Source organism: Opisthorchis viverrini (genome assembly GCF_000715545.1).
Source record: "Opisthorchis viverrini unplaced genomic scaffold opera_v5_451, whole genome shotgun sequence".
Classification (NCBI taxonomy): domain Eukaryota; kingdom Metazoa; phylum Platyhelminthes; class Trematoda; order Opisthorchiida; family Opisthorchiidae; genus Opisthorchis; species Opisthorchis viverrini.
In genome coordinates, this window is record NW_008752113.1 from 165,098 (window position 1) to 184,543 (window position 19,446).

The window sequence follows — 19,446 nt, forward strand, 5'->3', positions numbered from 1 at the left end:
AACAAAATTCCCATTCTTTAGTGCCCAAATTTCCAAGTTTGTGATACTGCCAAAAGCTCCCGACCCTTCAGTTTACAATAAATATTATCATGTTGGTAATGAACGTCCGATAAACTTTTGACTATTTTACCAATTACAAACTGCCTTACACGCAGTACCAGTGAGTGGTGAGTGCGGAACTGCACTTGTAACACAACCGTGCACATGATCAAGAACTCTAGGCAATAAAAGCTTTCGACTGACTGCCTTGGGAAAAGAGTAAAGATTTTGGAAAGTATCTTGAGATTTTCTCAAGCACAGGCTGTTTCTGATTTTGTTAGCTCTTGACTACTAATGAGTAAGCAAGTGGTACGCGGTTTGGGATATTACTAACGGGTGCCGCCATGGGTGCCACCATTTGACATGCGACATATCGCCTCAGATTTCAAGTCAACTCCCAGCCGTCATTCAGTGTGATTCCGTTTTTCTTAAGAGCAACAACCGTGTTTTCCAGCCTTTCTCATCTTGATCAGTAAGCGTATTTCATTATTTTCAAATGCTTTTAATCATCCTGGCAAGGCGATGTTCCTAGTTGCTACAGCAGATGGTGGATTTGATCTCGGCAAATCTTATCTGGATTCCTTCAAGCTCACGTATTCGAGTGTTACTCTTTATGGGGTTCGTTTATACTGAGACCCACTCATCAACTTCTGTTCCTAAGTAGAACATGGGGAATGTGAATTTCACTCAGCTTTTCCCACCAAAATTTCAGCTGCTACGTTTTACCAAACTTCCCATAAGGACACACGAAATTTGGTTCCTGTATTTTTGTACTAAGAGGAACGAAAAACAACAAGAATTAGAGTACCAGAACAAATGCACGTTTTAGTAACTGACTTCATTTACTTATCTTGTATGTAGGTTAATAAGCATTCCGAAAGGGCTTCATTCGACAAAAGAAGATGCCTTCTATTTATTCTTGCTAAAAACATTTTCGTTTTTCAGTACGCTCAAATTAAGCCTACTTTTTGGATGACGAATCTTGTATACTTCTTATAGGACTCTTGGTGCAGTCCGAGTGTTGAAGCTGTTTAAGATTTGATTCGTCAAGGTTGGAACAAATACTGTGTTTAAGCTGAAAGGCAAATTCGTGTTGCGAAATGTCGCTTATATTCTTCCTACTCTACCTTTGTTACAGAATTTTTTTGAGTTTCACTATCAGACACAGGCTGCTGGTGCTCAGCTGTGTGCAGCTTTCCCGCATTAGCAAAGATGTATGGAAGTAAAGATGATCAAAAACAGGCATTCCTACAGAATCCAAAACCGAAGAAGGTTACTAAGAATCCCTGGATCGATTATGTGTTCTGGACAGATGACCGAACAACAAGACACATCATGGGGAGAAGTTTTACCGGATGGCGTATGTGCAACTTTATTTCTAATGTTTATTACCTTGCAGTCAAATTGTGGACATTCCACTTTGTCTTATACGTGATAATGCTCATAATCATGACTGGACTATTGATTATCATTTATCAGCTGATCATCAGCAATGATGAACCGTATTTGACGGGTATGAATAGCCCGTTGGCCCTTTCACCAGGTGAGACGATCTGGATACTTTCTGAAAATAAAGCTTTTATCTTTAGGGAAACTCCTTCTTTGTGTCAGTTTTATTTTAGAAACGATGTTTAGTTGAAATCTTTGCGTTTATCAAAATAAGTGGAATGATCAAAGGTCTTTACCATCAGCCGAGCAGCCAGAGCTTATATCGTCGGGGAAAGGATGGGTTTGGCGTGCAAGATACTGCGTTTTTCTAGGCCTCGGTAATCTGATACTCAGCTGAAAATTGAAACTCTATTTTGAGCGGTTAGATGACAGGCGAGTACCTGTTCGTTGAAGGTCATAGCAAAACCCTTTCGTACAGAGAAGTCTGATCAGACGTATGTTGGTATAACAGAAAATCCGAAGTCATCCTCACTGAGATTCCTATGTCGCACAACTGTCAAGAAATTGCACCGTCCTTACGGAGGGGTTCAACACCTTATTTCTAGGTACAACCCGCCTTCCAAGATGGGGTCCATCTGCTTGGCTGGATTCATTGCAGGAAATAGCGGCTAATTGACATCAGTGGTGTTCCTGTTACCAGCTTGTTTTTGAAATTTCAAAGGGGTTTTCGCCCCGTAAATAAGGGCATTCTAGGCTGGAAAGCCGAGAAGCATTGTACCGCTGTTTTATTCTTACTGGGAATGGACAGCTGTGTATATAATACGAAATTCAGGGGACTTTTGAACCTGTCACATCCCACTGATTAGGTTCAACACTTGACCATGAGCAGCGTTATAATTAAACGGTTGAGTGCGCATTGTTGATAATGCAACGGTTGCACAGTGCTTCTTGGCTTTTCAGTATCGATTGTCTTCAATTACAAGATGAAATCACAATTATGAACCACTAAATCCCACACACTACCATCAGGATAAAAATAAATCAGCGGAAGAATATGTCCATATGAGAAATGAAGCCTCCGGCACTGGTAAACGTACGATCCGTATGGTTTGAATCGCCCGGCCTGGTTTTGACGCAGTATGTGTGAATAAGTAAGCCCTTAGTAGCCGAAACCACGGTGTTTTAGGAGTTGTGTGCACATTACTTCGTCAACAAGCATACACTCAGTCAACAGTTGTTTTAAAGGGCATGCGTTGTGAATTTTATGAGTTGAACGTGAGCGGAGAAAATGAAGAACAACAACAGGCCCACGCACATGATACAAACTTTCGAAACGCATGAGAGATTTCAGCTGACTTCGACATTTAGTTATAACTCATTGTCTGGATTCGGACCCTACTGAGAGCATTTTGCGCGAGATTATATTCTGGATATCACGTACTTGAAATCGCTGACCAAATCAAGATGGCCGAATTATGTAGACAGGGTAAGCCGACCCGAAAGATGTGTCGAGCACAAATAATAGATAGTAGTGTATTTCGACTCCGGATATCAGTTCCCATCGTTGGCGCAGTGTCCCTGAGATAATTACACATTCAGTTTATTTCTTTTTTCCGCTGGCTCAAGCTACCGTAGTTTTCTTCATTGAAGCGAATGGGGAATTCGAAAGGCGGATAATCATGCGCAGGAAGCAGTAGTATAGTGAGTTCGTTAGCGTCGAACCGTTTGAAGGAATTGGGTCAGATACACATCGTATACGAGAAACCTGGTACGGTTAGCTTAGGGTCACTGATTTAATGGCTGAGTTTTACTAATCGTGGGTGTCTCTTTTTGGAACTCTCAACCTGGAGGACAGAAATCAAATAGACTGATTGGGCCTTCATGTTTCGAGGTAATCATTCACCGACTGATTACCTCTGGTTAGTTTCACCGTTTATATGGCTGGACCGAAAGGATGTGCGAGGTAGACGTTCTCCCGGCATACGTAGCGGATGTACCCACCAGCGTAACATCCAGTTTGGCTAGTATGTTCAAAAGACAACCTATATGGATTGCTGATTCGAACCCAGGCAACGCCTAGGAAGGTGGCGGCTCAGCGATCACCGGTTGCGCAGCGAACTCTATCCTCGACAGACGGGTTGGCATCACGACGGTGCCGTAGACGTTACTGTTTGGTGGAAGTGGCCCGGTATTCACGATTCGGGAATCAATTCCTTCTTTTTCTAGTCTATGGTTAAATCATCAGTCGTACCGAGGCTTCATCCCTAGGCATGAATTTTGGGGTTGGTCCGTCTAAACCTCGCACTAGCATTTTATATTTTGTCAACTTGAGACACATTCCAGATCATATGGCCTAACTGTTTAAACATTTTATTACGTACTTCTGAAAGGTCTGATATGAAGAGTTGAATGTTTTTAGGATGCAAACTATTTGAGAGTAAACAGAAGCCTTACGACTTCCGGTCTAGTAGTTTTGTGAGTAGCTTCTTTTGTGAAGTTATACGGTGGTCTCCAATATGGTCCTAATTGGAACATCAAGTGGCCTTCGTTGCGCCCATTCAGTTGAAGAATATCATAAACGAGAGATTCATGTGAGTCTCCCATGAAAACCAAGATGATATGCAAATGAGTTTATTTGGGTCCTTGTTTAGTGAAAACATTTGTCTAGACCACTTTAGCGACCCAGTTGACACACAGAGCTCAAACGAGCGCTGCAGATTGAACCATTGATGTTCCAATCATCCATCCATGTGGTATTCTAATGAGATAAAAACGCAACAAAGGTTTATTTCTCTCGTCAGTCTATCGTTTCCGTCACGAGTAAAAAGAATGAAAAATCCATAAACTCGGAATGAGTAACAGATTTAAAGTGAATAAATTAGCCCATTCCAAAACACTGGTGAATAATTTCTTTGGAAAGTTTCCTAGAGTAGGTAGAGTTACGAAAGTCGAAAGTTTGGCATGAAAGGGGTTAAAAGATCGGAAATATAACTCTAAAAGTGTTCGAATTCGAGTTTTAGGCCGGTCCAACAAATACTCCAAGGTTTTACACAAAGATAATGGTTTTCCTCCTGCAGCTCAGGGTCAGAAGTGTGGGAAATCGCATTTCCTGGAAGCATTGTTGGGTGAATGTGATTCTCACGATTTAGTAGAATTTTACCGTAAGATTTCCGGTCTATCATTGGTTTGATCTGAAAGAAGAATAATAATCATATGAGTACCGTTCACTTTAGCCTTTCTAATAGACAGCGAAATATCCTAGTGATGGACTGGCCTGTACAGAGCCCAGACAATATCCTGTGCAACTGATGTGGTCTGTATTGATGAATCTCGTGCATAACGGTTAGCGAGCAGAAGGCACGCATAGAACATGTGCAGCATAATCAGAGTTATCTTGAAACACCACCTTTAATTTGACTAGGTTGGATGATTTTCTCACCTGGCCTGGGTAGCTCTTTATGTCCCCGTTAAATAAGGTCGTTTTTTCTGAATTTCGTTCACTTTATGTATCCATTCCATGGTCAAATTATTTAAGCGACAGGTATTCCAAATTCGAATGTTCCAACTTGAAAGAAGGTGGAGTAATGAAAAGGATGGTTCCATTAGTGTTTTCCACTCTGTTCAACTATGGACAAATGTTAAATCTATCCGGAAGTACTCTATATGGATACAGTACGTGGACGAAAAGCTGAAGGTATTGATTAAAGGTGTGGTTCGATAAGTTGGTAGGAAAAGCACGGCTCATTTAAATTCTGCTTTTGCCCTCTTCTGCAGAAGATGCTGGCATTTATTTTGTTTTATCCCCTTTGCAAAATAGCAATACGTTTCCTTTTGTGCTATTTCAGGTCTTGGAATGCGGCCTCGGATCGATTTCCGCACTGCGTTAATCGCTTACGAAGCATCTGATCCACAAACCTATATGCCCTATGTTCAGAACATACGCACCTTTGTTTACCTTTACGAAGAAGTGAATATCAAACCACAAGACGGTTTCGCAACGTGTGAACAAAACGTCAAATCACCGGATAACATGGACTTAGTGTGCAAGTTCTATCCAGTCGAAATGGGCCTCTGTGTGAAGGAAAACAATTATGGTTACGACAGGAGTCAGCCTTGTGTTGTGCTGAAAATTAACAAGGTGCAGTCCGAGTTCTCTTCCTCGTATGTTTTGCCCCGTGGTCAATCACAAACTACCGGAAATATTATCAGCTACATATAATGGGTAACTTGCACGCTAGTGAGCTGGTAGATTGTGCGAACTCCCAGGACCGATGATGGACGACCAGATCCGTAGAACCCGGTACAGGTTTTGTTGTGTTTTTGGGTCCTCGCATCGCTTTCAAAGCTTTTGACCTACATGGTACTTGACTCATCACGGAATTCATCATATCACAAACCAAATGTTCCATCATCCCTGGGTTTCCTCTTGAAATAACCGTATTAAAAAAGCTTTTCTGGAGCCTCAAGGTGTCTGCATCATATACCCAAGAATGATGGACATTCAGTTTAAAGAGGGTTGAAGAGTTCAGCAGTGAATGAGGTACGTCCGCATATGCGGCGTCAGTTCTTGCTTATAAAGATACAGTGTGATGTTGCAATTAGTTGGAACTCTAAGCTTTGCTTTACCTAGAGCTGTTGATATTTTTAGCTCTTGAACCCCAAGACCTTTTACAGCGTTAGAATGCACGCTAAACTCCTGGCGTGTTGGCGAGCTGGCCCAGGTAAGCTGCGTGAGAACACAGCAATGCTTATAAAACTGTATGTTTACTTTTGACTCCAGACGAGTAAAACTAACATAAAGGCAAGGTACATTCCATTCGGACTTCTCTTTTTAACCCGCTTGCTGACCATATAGGAGAAGAAAAGCGCCTCACTGCTTGTTTTGAGGAGCATAGAGCCCCGAAGTGGATGCAGTGAAGATTGGTTTCCAAAAACTTGATCCATCAAACCTTGTTTTCTGATGCTGTATTTTCGAGTGGGGTTTTTTAGTACTACGCTGGAATATAGAATGCAAACACAAATACCCTGGAGCTGTGATTTATTTTCTCTCGTCAGTTTATTTTTTGGCACAACGGATGTGATTTTTGGTTGGTAGAACGGGTGATTTCGCCGGTGTTTTTTGGAATCTTTACAACATCAGGCTCAGTTTTCGCTTAAGGGGGATAAAACAAGTATCGCCATTTCCAAGTTAGCCCACTTCGTATTGGGTGGGTATTTTCCAAGTCGGTTAGCCTCAATTTATTCTGATTTCGTAGGATATTTTGATGGAGACTCCGTGCAAGGAGCTCACAGTGGATTGTAGTCAGATCTCAGTTGGTCCGCAAACGTAGACGATGATTTACCCAACACTGCCTGTAAGATTATTTAGAAATCTCCGGTTGTTTAGCACTGGCCTTACTCTTCTGTGGCATCCTCCGGTAAACGTAGTCCCCCAGCTTTTTACTACTCTGATTTTCTACTTGAACACCAAAATGTACGTAAGTGGAGCCGCTCTCTCACTTCTATATCAACTTGGTGTCAAAGAGATACTCAAATGTATATCAGCTGAATCTCCTATTTATAATGGTCCACAAAAAAGCCCGCATAACATTTTGCTCGGAGCAATATCCAGGATATTGGGATATTTTTTAGGACCCAGATCTACTCATAAGTAGATCGACCTCTTGAACTTGAACTTGAGACTACCTGTGCGCAACACGTTCATTTCAAAAGTAGTATAAACAAGCAGTTCAGCGACAACTCCGCTGAAGTGCCTTTTTACCCAATTATTCTGCACTTAAGCGTATAAGCCAGTCATAGCCAGTGAGTGTTATCCTGCATTTTCATCCAGGGCATCCTGCAGATGGATAGATCCTGATGAACCACGATTTACTTAAGAGCAGACTGATGTGTCGCACGATGTAAGATAGAAAAATGCGACTGGTGAACAATGTCAGTCATTGTTTTAACCGCTAATTTATACTGATTTCGGACGGTTGCACAAGCCGAGCTCCAAGTCTCCCATCGCTACGCGCTATACGCGTAGTTACTCGATCCCATTAGTTGAGTTAATCACCCATAGCGACAACACTAAGACCTTTTGGTGCCCACAGTTACGACTCTGTACGAATAATGCACTAGCTGAGGTTTTGAAAAGTAACTTTTGCTCCGCTGTGTCTGTTAATGTCCGCATAAACTGCGTTATTGCACGTCACCCATGAGTGAATCACTATTATGCCGCGTGGATGGTAACTGTCTACAGCCCAGTTGTGAGTATTGCTGTGGGCTTTCTCATGAAGTGCTGTTCAGACAGTAGATATAAACACTAAAATGTACACGATATATACGGGATACCTAGCTTATGTATTAGGTGACCATTGATTTCATGTGCAAACGACAGGTTAAACCTTCCAGGATTCTCTCTTCCTTCCAAGTCGTATTGTTTAATGAGGGATTTTGCAGTTGACATCTGCTTTTTCTGGCGCCATCTACTATTTCAGCTACATCTACTTTACCTAATGTATTCATTGACCTTGATCGATTTTTCCACTCCAGTCTGGCCATAAATATACCTTACAAAGATACTCATGCACTTTCCTGATGAACGGAGGGTATGTAGACTCCAAGCAAATTAGTATCCACAGTGTAAGTTGGATCAGACAATTGCGGTCTGCAAGGTGTTGGCTATTTAATGACTTGTTCCCCATGTCAAACTGATCATTCTGGCGTGGAGGGCCTGCTTAACATGTTTCTGATTCTGAATGCAGGTGTATGGATGGCTACCTGATATTGTCAATTCATCGTTATCACCCAACCCTCTCGTCCGTTGCCGTGGCCAGGTATGTCCATATTCACTCGTTTTTTGTTATCCTCTTATCACTTTTATGGCTAGTGCTCTTCAACTACGTGGTTTCCATAGCATATGGTTGTAGGCGTCACCAGGATGTTGTCACGAGGAAATGGAATCACTCTAGTCGTATCGCATCTTATCCAGGTGTACTGCGTTGCCTTTTCTATGGAAACCTATTTACAGTTCTAACGTAGTTTGATTTGATATGCTGGGGCCAAATCGGATGCTAGCCCATTACGAGATGATGTAAAATTTCTAATGTGGTGTTTGACATGCAAAAGTTAGTCCAAGTTACGGCGTTAACACCAAAGCTTTTAATACCTCAGCGAATACGTCCCACCAGATACCTACGATTGTTTAGCTGATGTTGATCACTGGACGTGGGATCGACACAAGCCCATAAGAAGCTACTCTCCATAGAAGACTGATTTACGGACAGCAACCAGCATGTGCAAGGACCGACTAATTGGTCTCTAGCTGAAACGATTACGTAACTTACTTTTTAGCTCGTTTTAGTAGAATACTTTTTCGTCCGTTTGACAACATCAGGACAAACAAGTAAATGCTCTTGCAGTCGGGTCGATTAGCGTGCTTGTTTGAGAAACACTTCGAACCTCCTTCATGTCCTGTACAATATTGTAGCGATATTTTATTAGACTGGTAAAGTACGTGCTTGTGTAACGTGTGCTATATTTTACCAGTCCGAACTTCACTGGTGTTTCCTAGAATTCAATAATTTGTCTACACAGTTTTCGGGTAGCTCCTTGCTATCAGGAACCCAGCATATAGACCAGTGTTCTGATGCATCTTTAAGTGAGCAACAAATTCCATTCTTTTGGAAGACCACTGATCTATCACCTAACGGTAATCCGTTGCTTTTCAGCTATTAAGTTTGCACCGTACAGCCGATTTACGTGGAACTGTTTTCATTTAGCACTCATTTGATAGTTCGTGCACTGTGGTGCAATATGTGATTTTTATTGTTTTTTTTGTCCTATAAGTAAAGTCATCCTATGCTGAAAAGCCGAAAAGCACGGTACAGCTGTTTCATTCTCATTAGGAATTATCAGTATTTCGGATTTCATGAGACTTAAGAGTGTCTCGAGTCAACAGCCTCCCGGTTAGTAGTATGGACACTTAACTCTTCGGTTACGAGCGGATCATTGCCAAATCTCCTCACAAGTTCGTCGGAGGAAGAGCAGTTTTACAGTATGAAGTGAAATTTCCTTCTGAAAAATTGTCCGCAGTCCAAAACGTTACCACGTGTTGTGGCTTTCGTGATTGAAGGATGTCGTGCCTAAGTGCATGTTATTCACCCCGGTGATCAGCTGCTCGTAGCCCAACGGTTGAGTGTTCAAATTACTAGCCTGAAGGTCGAAGGCTTGAGACACCCTGGAGTTTCGTGAGATTCGAAAAGCTGATGATTCCCAGTTGGAATGTAACCATCGTAGGCTGCTTCTTGGATTAACAAAATAGAGTGCCCGTACTTACAGGACGAAATCTTCATTTAACTTCCCGAATTTTCTTACACCACCAATGCCTTGCTACTGTTATTCAGCCAGTGAGGATAACATGCGCAGAACTGCTGCTATTAAAAACTCAATAATCAGTGGTTGGTCTGATCATGTAGATGACTTTGACGCTTGCTAACTCATACAAACGTCTTACAATAACTTGATGAGGTGAAACTTCGGTAGTTGGCTCAAAATATTGACTCCGCTGGTTAAGGGTTTACTTACATTGTGTGATATTTTTGAAACCCATTCAAGGGGATTAGAATACTAGCAGCAAAGCTTTTGATAGGTCACAAGATTTACGGTCACGTAGGACAATGTTTGAATTCATTGAGACATACCTTCGGTTTAATTCCCATCAGTAGAAAACGACGTTTTCTTATGTTACATTGGAGCTCATTTCAGTTATTCGGTCAGACCCTATGCGGATCATAATGCTTGGGCTCTTTCGACTGATATCTGGTAGCCAGGATCAATCCAGTGGCAGAATGGATTAGCACCGGTGATTTCTTTCCGTATATTACACCTAATCAATAACATTTCACAAATCCATGTCTTTCTCACGATATTTATGGCACTTTAGTATTCACGGAAGATAGTGTGATTTTATGGCGTCAGCCCAAGGGACAACATCCTCATAAATTTCGATGCATAACTAGCTTTACCATGGGATATATGGGGTATCACTTGGACTGATTCGCAGGCTAGCCCTATTTGCCTGGACAGCCCTCAAACACCACCGCTTTGATTCACATGAATCATGGTGATAAAATCTCAGAGGGCGTCTAGTAAAGCTATGCAGGCTAGATTGCTTCTGAGTGAAGGCGAAAAGTGAACCATCTTGACTGTCCGTAAATTGGTTCATCAAGTGTGCCTCGATTTTCTTGCCTTTATAAAATAAAACATTGGGTTGCCGATAGACCTGGTCATAAAGCTTGGAAGTTGGCTGTTACCAGAGGAAAAATTTCTATTAGCTAGTCAGTCAGCCTATAGTTAGTACTTGTAATATCGTGGGTGGCCGTCTATTGGTTACGCCTGCATTGATCCTGCCAGACTACGCGAAAGGGATAAGACAGAAAACTGGGGACACGGCCGTATTGTTAGGAGAAAACATGCAGAGCCTCTGCATAAATATGTAGGATGACTGAATGGCGAAATATGGTCGTTCACCTGTTCGTTCCGTACAGCCAATGGTGGTGTTCCGGTCGTGAACACTCTCAGACCCACTACGCTAGCCGTATGTTGCTAAGCCGTGTTTGGCGAGAGCCGCCAACTCACCTACTTTCCGGACGTGTCGAACCGATGGTGACCTTGGGGATGCGTCACTCTCTGCACATGTGCTTTTTTCCTGTCTGGGCGCGTCCTGACAGTACTGTAAATCAATATTGGAAACCAGCACACCAAGCAGCGCACGAGGGGTTCTGAAACTTAATCACCCGGAGTAGAAAAAAGCTTGGAGTACATCGTGGACCCAAGGAATTTGCTTGTTTTAAGTGGTGCACGATGCAGAACAATAGGAGATCCTTTCATTGTCACTTGATTGAGTGACAAATGCTATCCGTAAAATTCATGAAGAATAGACATCTCTTCAGTGCTTGTCATCTGCGAACTCCAGACTGATTTCCAAATGAGTAGTGTGTTTGTCGACTATGTCTTGACGGAGACTTTGTCACATCTTCACACATTTTCCATCCTGATATCATCCCCGTGGGAGTGGGCTTTGTTCGTGCTTGCCGCACTTATTTATTTTGGCTCACACTACATAATTTCCAGAGGTTTATAGAATGTCATGAGACAGTTCATCAACTCACAAGAAGAACACCGCTTAACAACCGGTTGCCGCCAACAACTAGTATTTCATTTCACAGTACGTTTATGTGGGTTTTGTACTCAACATTTTGCTCACTGGTTTCAATCGTTCGGATCAATCTTCATCAGTGGTATGGTGCTTTAGGGCGAGAAACTATTCCTTAATCACACTTCCTGCCCTTGTCAGGAATTGTTCGATAAGCTCTATTCACAGTCTTCCATATCTTCCGTGTTCGGTGCATCTGGTTCCACTTGGACTATATTCTCACGCTGTTGATAAGATACCACCTACCGTGGTATCTGTGTTGTTTGTTCGAAAATACCGATCGCTTCAGAAAACCGCTGATGTACTCTTTGTCTTTTTTCATCAGAACCCACAAGATTTGGAGAATTTTGGCGTCGTGCACTATTATCCGAATGTCACTGTTGACGGTGTCGTATAGTAAGTGATATAAAACGTATGACAGTATGCAATGGTTAAATATTCTCTCGAAAACCACGTCTTTTGGTAGCCTAGTGGAACTAGAATCCCGTGTGGACAACTATGATCAGAACTTGGTTCTTCACAGAGCTGACCTACCGATGACTGTTGTACAGGTTTCTCCTATAGGGAGCTGAGTTCCGCGAAGTCCTTACATTTTATTTGGACTTTTTAGATAAGCACTCGAGAGACGCACAACTGAAAATTAGGAAGCAATTATTAGATTCATGAGTTATCTGTTCAGGCCTAGTCAATATTCAACGCTATTAATTCTTTCTGAGCTGTATTCTTAATGTTACACCCCTTGGGCTTTGGCGCATTAGGCTGATTTTCTAACGTATTTCCCGATGTTAGACAGAAATCCTTAAGCTTTATGAGGTCACGGGTATGGTTGGTAGGCTTCAGAACACGTCAAATGGTATTTAACATTGCCACATTAGTGGTAGTTACTATGGCATTTCCTGTTCCCATCATCACATTCGCCACAACCGTCATCTTTTCCCTTAGCTATGATAACGAGAGACGTGCTGATACCGCCAATAATGGTAGTAGGAAGCGAACGGAGCTGTTTTCCCAAAGTTACGCCAGTTTCTGAGATCACTGTCGGGTCAGGGAAAGGATGGAAAAAGAAACATCTTAACGGGTAGGATGGGTGGTCTCAGCAGCGGCATGTGCTTGTCTGAAGTCACCATTAGGTGATTGACGTGATAAGTTATTTTTGGTTGCACGATTCACAAGTTTAATTGAGGTTGTTAGTTGGAGGAGGAAAGTGCTTCGCATAAATACCTGGTCGCAAGACAGCGGTGATTAACAACGTACCATTGGAGCCGTCTAAATAAGCCGAAAGCAAGTTGTCAAACCTGTTTCGTCTCTCAGCCTACATCCATTAGGACCTTTGCTTCCTTGGTCCACTGTTTGCAACGCAACTCAGATAAGAATGTTCTTCCCTAGTAGTTAAAGTGGAATTACTGTGGTTATCGTCAAGTCTGAAAGTAGAAATGACATGAGTCACCAGTGAACCGTTACTTTCTTTCCCAGCAGGGTCCAGACCCATGGAAAGCAGATCGACTGGGCAGTTAATATTTCTTTTTAGATACCAATTCCCAAACTTCAAAGCAATAGTTTTCTCTGAAAATGGCTGTGTAATTTCGATCTACTGCTAGCCGGTGAGTCAAAACAGTGGATAAGCTGTACCTAATCTACCATGACTCCTCAACTGGGGTGTCTTCTACACTCTGTCGCCGTTAGTTTGGCCCTCGGTGAATGCGGATTGGTGGTGTGAATTGTCAGTCGAATCGCAACCACTTGTCAACGATGCAGAAAGTTTAATAATGACTACTTACTTTGAAGACAACTCTGTCCTTTGAACATATACACAAAATTATGTAAAGGCACGCTCTCAAGCAGCCGATTCTCCCTTTGGAACAGTTACCTATCCTATTTTCAATTTTTGGACTCTGGAAAGTCCATGACTCCTGTTTATTAGTAGTCTTGAATCAACTGCACTGCAAATGGGCCACTAAGCTCTCCGCTACAAATAAGAGTTGGAACCGACGTTGGTCTCCGCTCGTTTTCTAAAAGAGCAAAATAGGCGAACTTTTATTCACGAATACAAACTCAAAGTGCCACTTTTCAGTCCAAAAGCGTTCATTCATAGACGCTACAGTATTTTCCTTGCCCAACTCAGGTCATAACTGATTCAATGCCACATACGGCGGGCGAAACTACTGTGATAATCGTAACACACCACTCGTAAGGTTGCTGACAACTATTGTACAGCCCACGACCGGTTGTGTTTGTATGAGAATGGCTCTACAGGTAGGCAGAGTCCTCATGTTTCCGACAGACTTATGCGCTATTTGAATCAAAATTTTAAGAAATTAGCGAAACACTCATTTACACGCCAGTTTGGTATTAATGGAAGACTCACCTGGAACCCAGCTGAGTGGTGTATTACGTTTGTACAATGTGTCACGATATCTCGAATGTCGTGCTGACCAAAACATAAGGCGGCCTAGTGCGGCGCATTCACTTTCTTAAAACATCATAAACGAGAGATTCAGCTGAGTTCGAGGTGAGTCTCCCGTCAAAACCAAAATGGTATGTAAATGAGTGTATCTTGTTATTTGAGGCAATTCCCAAGCAAAGAGTCTATTCGATCTGATGAAGCGCGATGATTTGTCCGAAGATAATGATTAACTTCAGCTATTTGGATCTATGCCCGAGTCACCGTATACGTCCACTTCCCCTGGCTAAGGTAGAGCACAAAAGTCTATTGGTGGATAAACAGAAGTAAATTCCAGCTTTGTGGTTTATTAGAGCTGGTTCCCGTCTTCTGAAATGAATAATATTCATAGAGCCACCCAGTCAGTCCAAGGAGTATTGCCGGCAACTGGAAGTTCTCAAGCATTTGAAAATAAAGTTTTCTGATGTTTCAGATGTTAGACATTTCGAAAACATTTGTGGATTGATGGTGCACGTTCCTTATCAGTGGGGAACAGCAGTGTATATTGTGCATTCAGGTGCCTACATTTTCAGTTGAGCGGCTTACTTATACTCTGTTGAAAATGGTTCTCCGTGGCGTGTTCCTAACACATAATAATCTGGGCTGCTTGAGCACATATGTGCGACCGACACGGCAATTCACTCAGGCGTTTGACGGTAAACATTCATGTTTCAGTCAACCAGTATTTGCCTTATGTGGCTAAAAGAAGTGAGAAAGCAGTGTTTGATCTGCCAAACTTATGAGCGTTGGAGCTGATTAAGCGTTTTGGATACACGTCTCAATGGGGTAAACCCTTGCCGCATTTCCCGCAACCCACTGATGTTCTCCAGGTGAATTTATTCTGGCCTACTCAGTGTGGAACCAGCATAAGAATCGGTGCTGCCGTATTCAGTTTTATCACGACATTCATTCTAGGATGTACCGTGTGATCACTTTGGTAGACTTAACTATCAAGCTACCCAATGGAAATGGTAAAACTATTAGATCTCCTTTTTGTATCGCATTAATTTGCATACCCTGACGAATCACTTGAATCTTTTATTTAGTGTTCAGATCACCATCCAGTGTTAGTCATTTTCAGGATTAATTCTTGAGAACTAGTAATTTATTCAATGCTCTGTTGGCGTTTTTCAACGTTGACGATCACATGGGAGCTACGAATCACACGTTTCATTTTACCTCCGATCGGTCTCCCACATCTACTGGTCATAATGTTTCATGTACAGTTCTCCTACAAAACACATTTGCACCTCTATCTCGTTCATCTAACAAGCCTGGCTTATTATTCAACCGCTGATGGGAAGGGAGCAGAGACACCGCAATCTAGAATGAGCTGTTCATGCGCCCGGACGAATATTGAAAGAGTCCTCAAGATAGATATCCAAAAGAGCATATTTTGGGCTCATAGTCTCTTTTGTGTAGGGACAGTTTCGTATTGAGTCATTGAAAAGCCTCAGGAAAAATAATGTACGGCTGACGAGGTGATTTTTGAAAAAAGCCGATAAAAATATGGTTTCTAACGTTAACCTTTCAGTTCAGAGTACAGGTGTCCAGTCGTACGCCTTATTTGGCGACTCTGAGATATGTCGGGGTGCCTTCTTTGATCACATAATCATTCGTACATCAATGAACTCTGGTGTTACATATCCTTAATAGCTTGGAAATAAGATTGGCTCCTTGAAGCAGCACATGAGCAACAATCGTAGTGGCTTACGTCTGTTGACACAGATAAATGCACATAGATCCCACTGATATTAGGCACTTCTCGTCCTTCTGCTCTGGGTAACCTTTGTAACTGAACGCTCAATTTGGCTATTTATTGTGTGAAAGCCTTTTTTAGTCGGTCTTTTGTCATCCGATCCACCATCCACATCCTTCTACTTGGGAGAATATTCCATAGTATACTTTGAGCCGGGTGCTTCTGCTTTTATCCGCTGCAGCCAGCCATTAGGTAAAACAGCTAGTGATCGCAACTGATCTCCCTACAAGTCCACACCAAGCATTGGGCTCATCTTTCGCCTTTATTAGCAATCATTATCGGTGTGCATCCACAGTGTACCTGAAAGTTAACTCCGATAATCCAGTATGTGGTACGGTCAGTTACTACCCCTCGAGAAGTGTATGCTGGACGCCCCTGTATCATGGATCGGACGGGTGAACAAGTTCACACCTTGAGCGATATGGCTAGTTTACCCGATCTGGATGTGTATTTCCCTTGGCATTTTGTACAACTGATTCGTCCCTGGATAATTCTAGCAGTTTTTTAATGATTGTCGGGACCTTTTGCTTATAACAGGACCGGCATTGTAGATATTCATTAAGCATGTGTGTGAAGCGCTTCTAAGGCCACCAACTTTCAGAGTTTCGGAGGCCTAATTAAGTTCAATAAGCTGTACGTTTCGGATGCTCTTTCCACCTGAAAATACTTGCTCAAGAACACTGAAAATTGTATAAGTTCATCCAGTCTGATACTTTGGTGACCGAAGGTTATTCTTGTCTAGTAGGCAAATCGATAAGTGAAACAAATGTAAACAAACCAACACTATAAACCTTGCACCGTACAACCGCATTCTGATGTCGGTGTGCTTACCACTGGAACGTTCTGAGGTTACGAGTGTTTATCACATGTGATAGAGTTGATATAAGTTGTTAACACGAGGTGGCAAGAGATTCCACTGGAAACTTGCTGCGCCAGTTTTGCTCGATTTTGGCTTCCAGTCATCTCGTGGCACTAGGAATTCGAACACGTATTATTAAATGCAAGTCTGTTTTAACTACCTTAGTTAAATTGTACAGCACCTCGCCCCCTGTCTTCATCCACACTTTCACGACTACCGCTTCCATCCCTTCCTTAAAAGCAGAATATAGACAGTTGACTTCTAAAAGCTGCATATGGGGACCCAACCATGATTTTGTGGTCATCGAAGGAACGTTTCCTGAGCTCTAAAAAAATCCTAAAATGTGGTTTTAGTTACTGTAAATCCTTTCTTCACTTGGTTTCTGCCGATGGCAAACTGAACTTTTTGGTTGACATTTTTCATGATCACTGTATATCACTTCCTTCCGTCCACGTCACCGTGGGATGTGACTCTACTAATCGGCGTGTATTCTAGTATGGCAGTCGAGTTCTCCCATGGAGGACATCTGAGTCGCCGCTGGGTACGCTCATCACCTCAGTCTAAATAGATTATCTGGTTACTTGAGACCCTAGGCTAAAAGATTTTCGGAAGTCCTTCATATTCTTTGTAGTTTGTTTGAAATGGTTGGGTATATATCCTTCATCGGCATTTCCGACAGGGTAGATATGCTACCTCTGTCCACAGTCTACATCGATTGTGGACTACAGTTGATTCTAACAGACTATTTTGTCTAACTCATCACCAAGGGCCAATAATGAGGGTAGTGCTTCAATCGTGACTTCAGGGGACCATTAGTTTGATTCTTCATCACCGCACGTGTGTCTTGCTCATGACTTGCCATCGATTAGATCAGTCATTTTGCATCCTGTCAACAAAAGGAAAATGTTCAAAGAGTTCTATACTAAATCTAAACTGAATCAAAACCAATAATAAGCGTCAGTGATGCCATGCTTGGGTGGTACCCAATGAAAATCCAAATGTCCCAGTTGTAAGTATGACGGGTGGTCACAGTAGAGTTCAACTTCATTTTACTTTACTTTAATAATACGTCAGCAAAACGCCCCTTGTTAAGGGCCCCATAGTTCGTTGCAAAAAAAACTATGCATTTGCAACCAGCTACTCGAAATATGAAAGCCATTGCCAGGATACTCAGTTGCGCTGATCATTGCCGTCTCCTTGGATAGAGACCCCGAGGCGGGACGTATCAGTGTTTGGGGCCATTACCAAAAATAGCCCTCAATGACGCCCATGCATCCAAGCAATTGCCTTCAATGCATAGCTTTCCTCCTAAACTCCCCAGTTAAATGTCCACTGATGGCTCTGCGTTCGCGCGTAAACCACATCCATTACCACCCCCAATGCGCAGCTATCTACCCCACATTCCCAAACCATCGGTGAACGAAACTGTGGCAGGCATGACACTGTGCAGCAAGTACTCGGTTCTTTCAGCTGATGATGATGGTACCCAAAAAGGGACGACAAATCGCTTTATCCTACTTTCTGTCAGTAGCTTAAGTTCATATCGCTATTCTGTAACATGATAGAAGAAATGCAAACAAAATGATGAGTTAACAAGCCTAATCAAGTTCTGGAAGCTTTCTGATACCGGTTTTCAGCAGTGCCCAGCCGGTCAAATATGCGTTTGGGGTCTAATGAAGGATCTACAACCGGACTGCTGACCGCCGTAAACCAAACACAACAAGAGCAAACGCGAGGGTTTACCTGAGAAACGACTCACACTGGGGTGACTATACAGCGAAACGGAATTCTTCGCCTGATGCGCACCATTTGGGATATGTAAGAGTTCCGGAAGTGTTAAAAAATGGCGATAATTCTTCTGTATGTGATGGAAGGAAACCGATAGGAGACATACAAGTACCCCAAAATAATGCTAATGTTTACAGAAAATAAGGCTACAGTTCATAGGCTGTCGCTGGCATTATGAAATGCAATCTAGAATTGGAACTGACTTACTATCTGACTGACTCAAATCCACATATCAAATTTAGCATGAGTCAACTTCCGATACACTGCCTTTCGTACACTGCATGACACCCAAATTCGGAGGGAAACTACAAGCGACATTGTATGAGAAGCCAACTGACACTGGTTTGGTTTTGTACTACTCGTCTGCCCACCGGAAGTCAGCGTTCGCTAGAATAGCCTCATCGTTGTTTAGCCTAGTGGGGACCCTGTGCACACAAGAAGTTGATCGCACAGCAGTTCAAATTGAAATGAGCAACAAACTTTAAGGTAGTGGATGTCCAACTGAATTGATTAGATGTCACTCACTCAGGGTGCAGGTACCGGTGGTAAGATTCAACAGAGAATGGCTTTGGACAAAGGTTATTCCATATAAACCAGAACATATGAAGTCATTCGCAAGATTTTAAATACGGCTAACATAAGAGTAGCTTACCGGAAGGGAAGCATTGTGCGCTCTGCACTGGTGCAATTTTAAGGACCCCTCTCCAGCGATCAGAATCAGGGACTGTGTCTACGAGATTAAGTGTAACGACTGCACCAAGGTCTATATAGAACAGAGAGCTAGAGAAATTCACACTAGAATCGGGGAGCACAGGAGAGAAGTAAAAACGCACATGAATATCGAAAGTGACTGAAAGACTCGGCAATGGCAGAACATGTTGGGGTTTTATGCGGGGGGACTGCGGCCTACGTCACAGAGAGTGGTGGCCGTGGCGGTGTAAATCGACAACCATTCCAGTAAAATAAAAGATGTA

At 42.5% G+C, this 19,446-nt stretch overlaps 1 protein-coding gene across 1 annotated transcript in view; it reads left to right on the plus strand.

The window, feature by feature from the left end:
* Positions 1 to 1,251: 1,251 nt before the first annotated feature.
* T265_11163 (hypothetical protein) overlaps positions 1,252 to 19,446 on the plus strand; it is a gene marked incomplete at both ends in the record, with an annotated part of 20,579 nt that continues 2,384 nt past the window's right edge. The window contains 4 exons of the mRNA XM_009177750.1: positions 1,252 to 1,582; positions 5,274 to 5,589; positions 8,175 to 8,246; positions 11,952 to 12,022. Of these exons, the coding sequence (XP_009176014.1) occupies positions 1,252 to 1,582; positions 5,274 to 5,589; positions 8,175 to 8,246; positions 11,952 to 12,022 (790 nt within the window). The remainder of the gene's footprint in view (positions 1,583 to 5,273; positions 5,590 to 8,174; positions 8,247 to 11,951; positions 12,023 to 19,446) is intronic.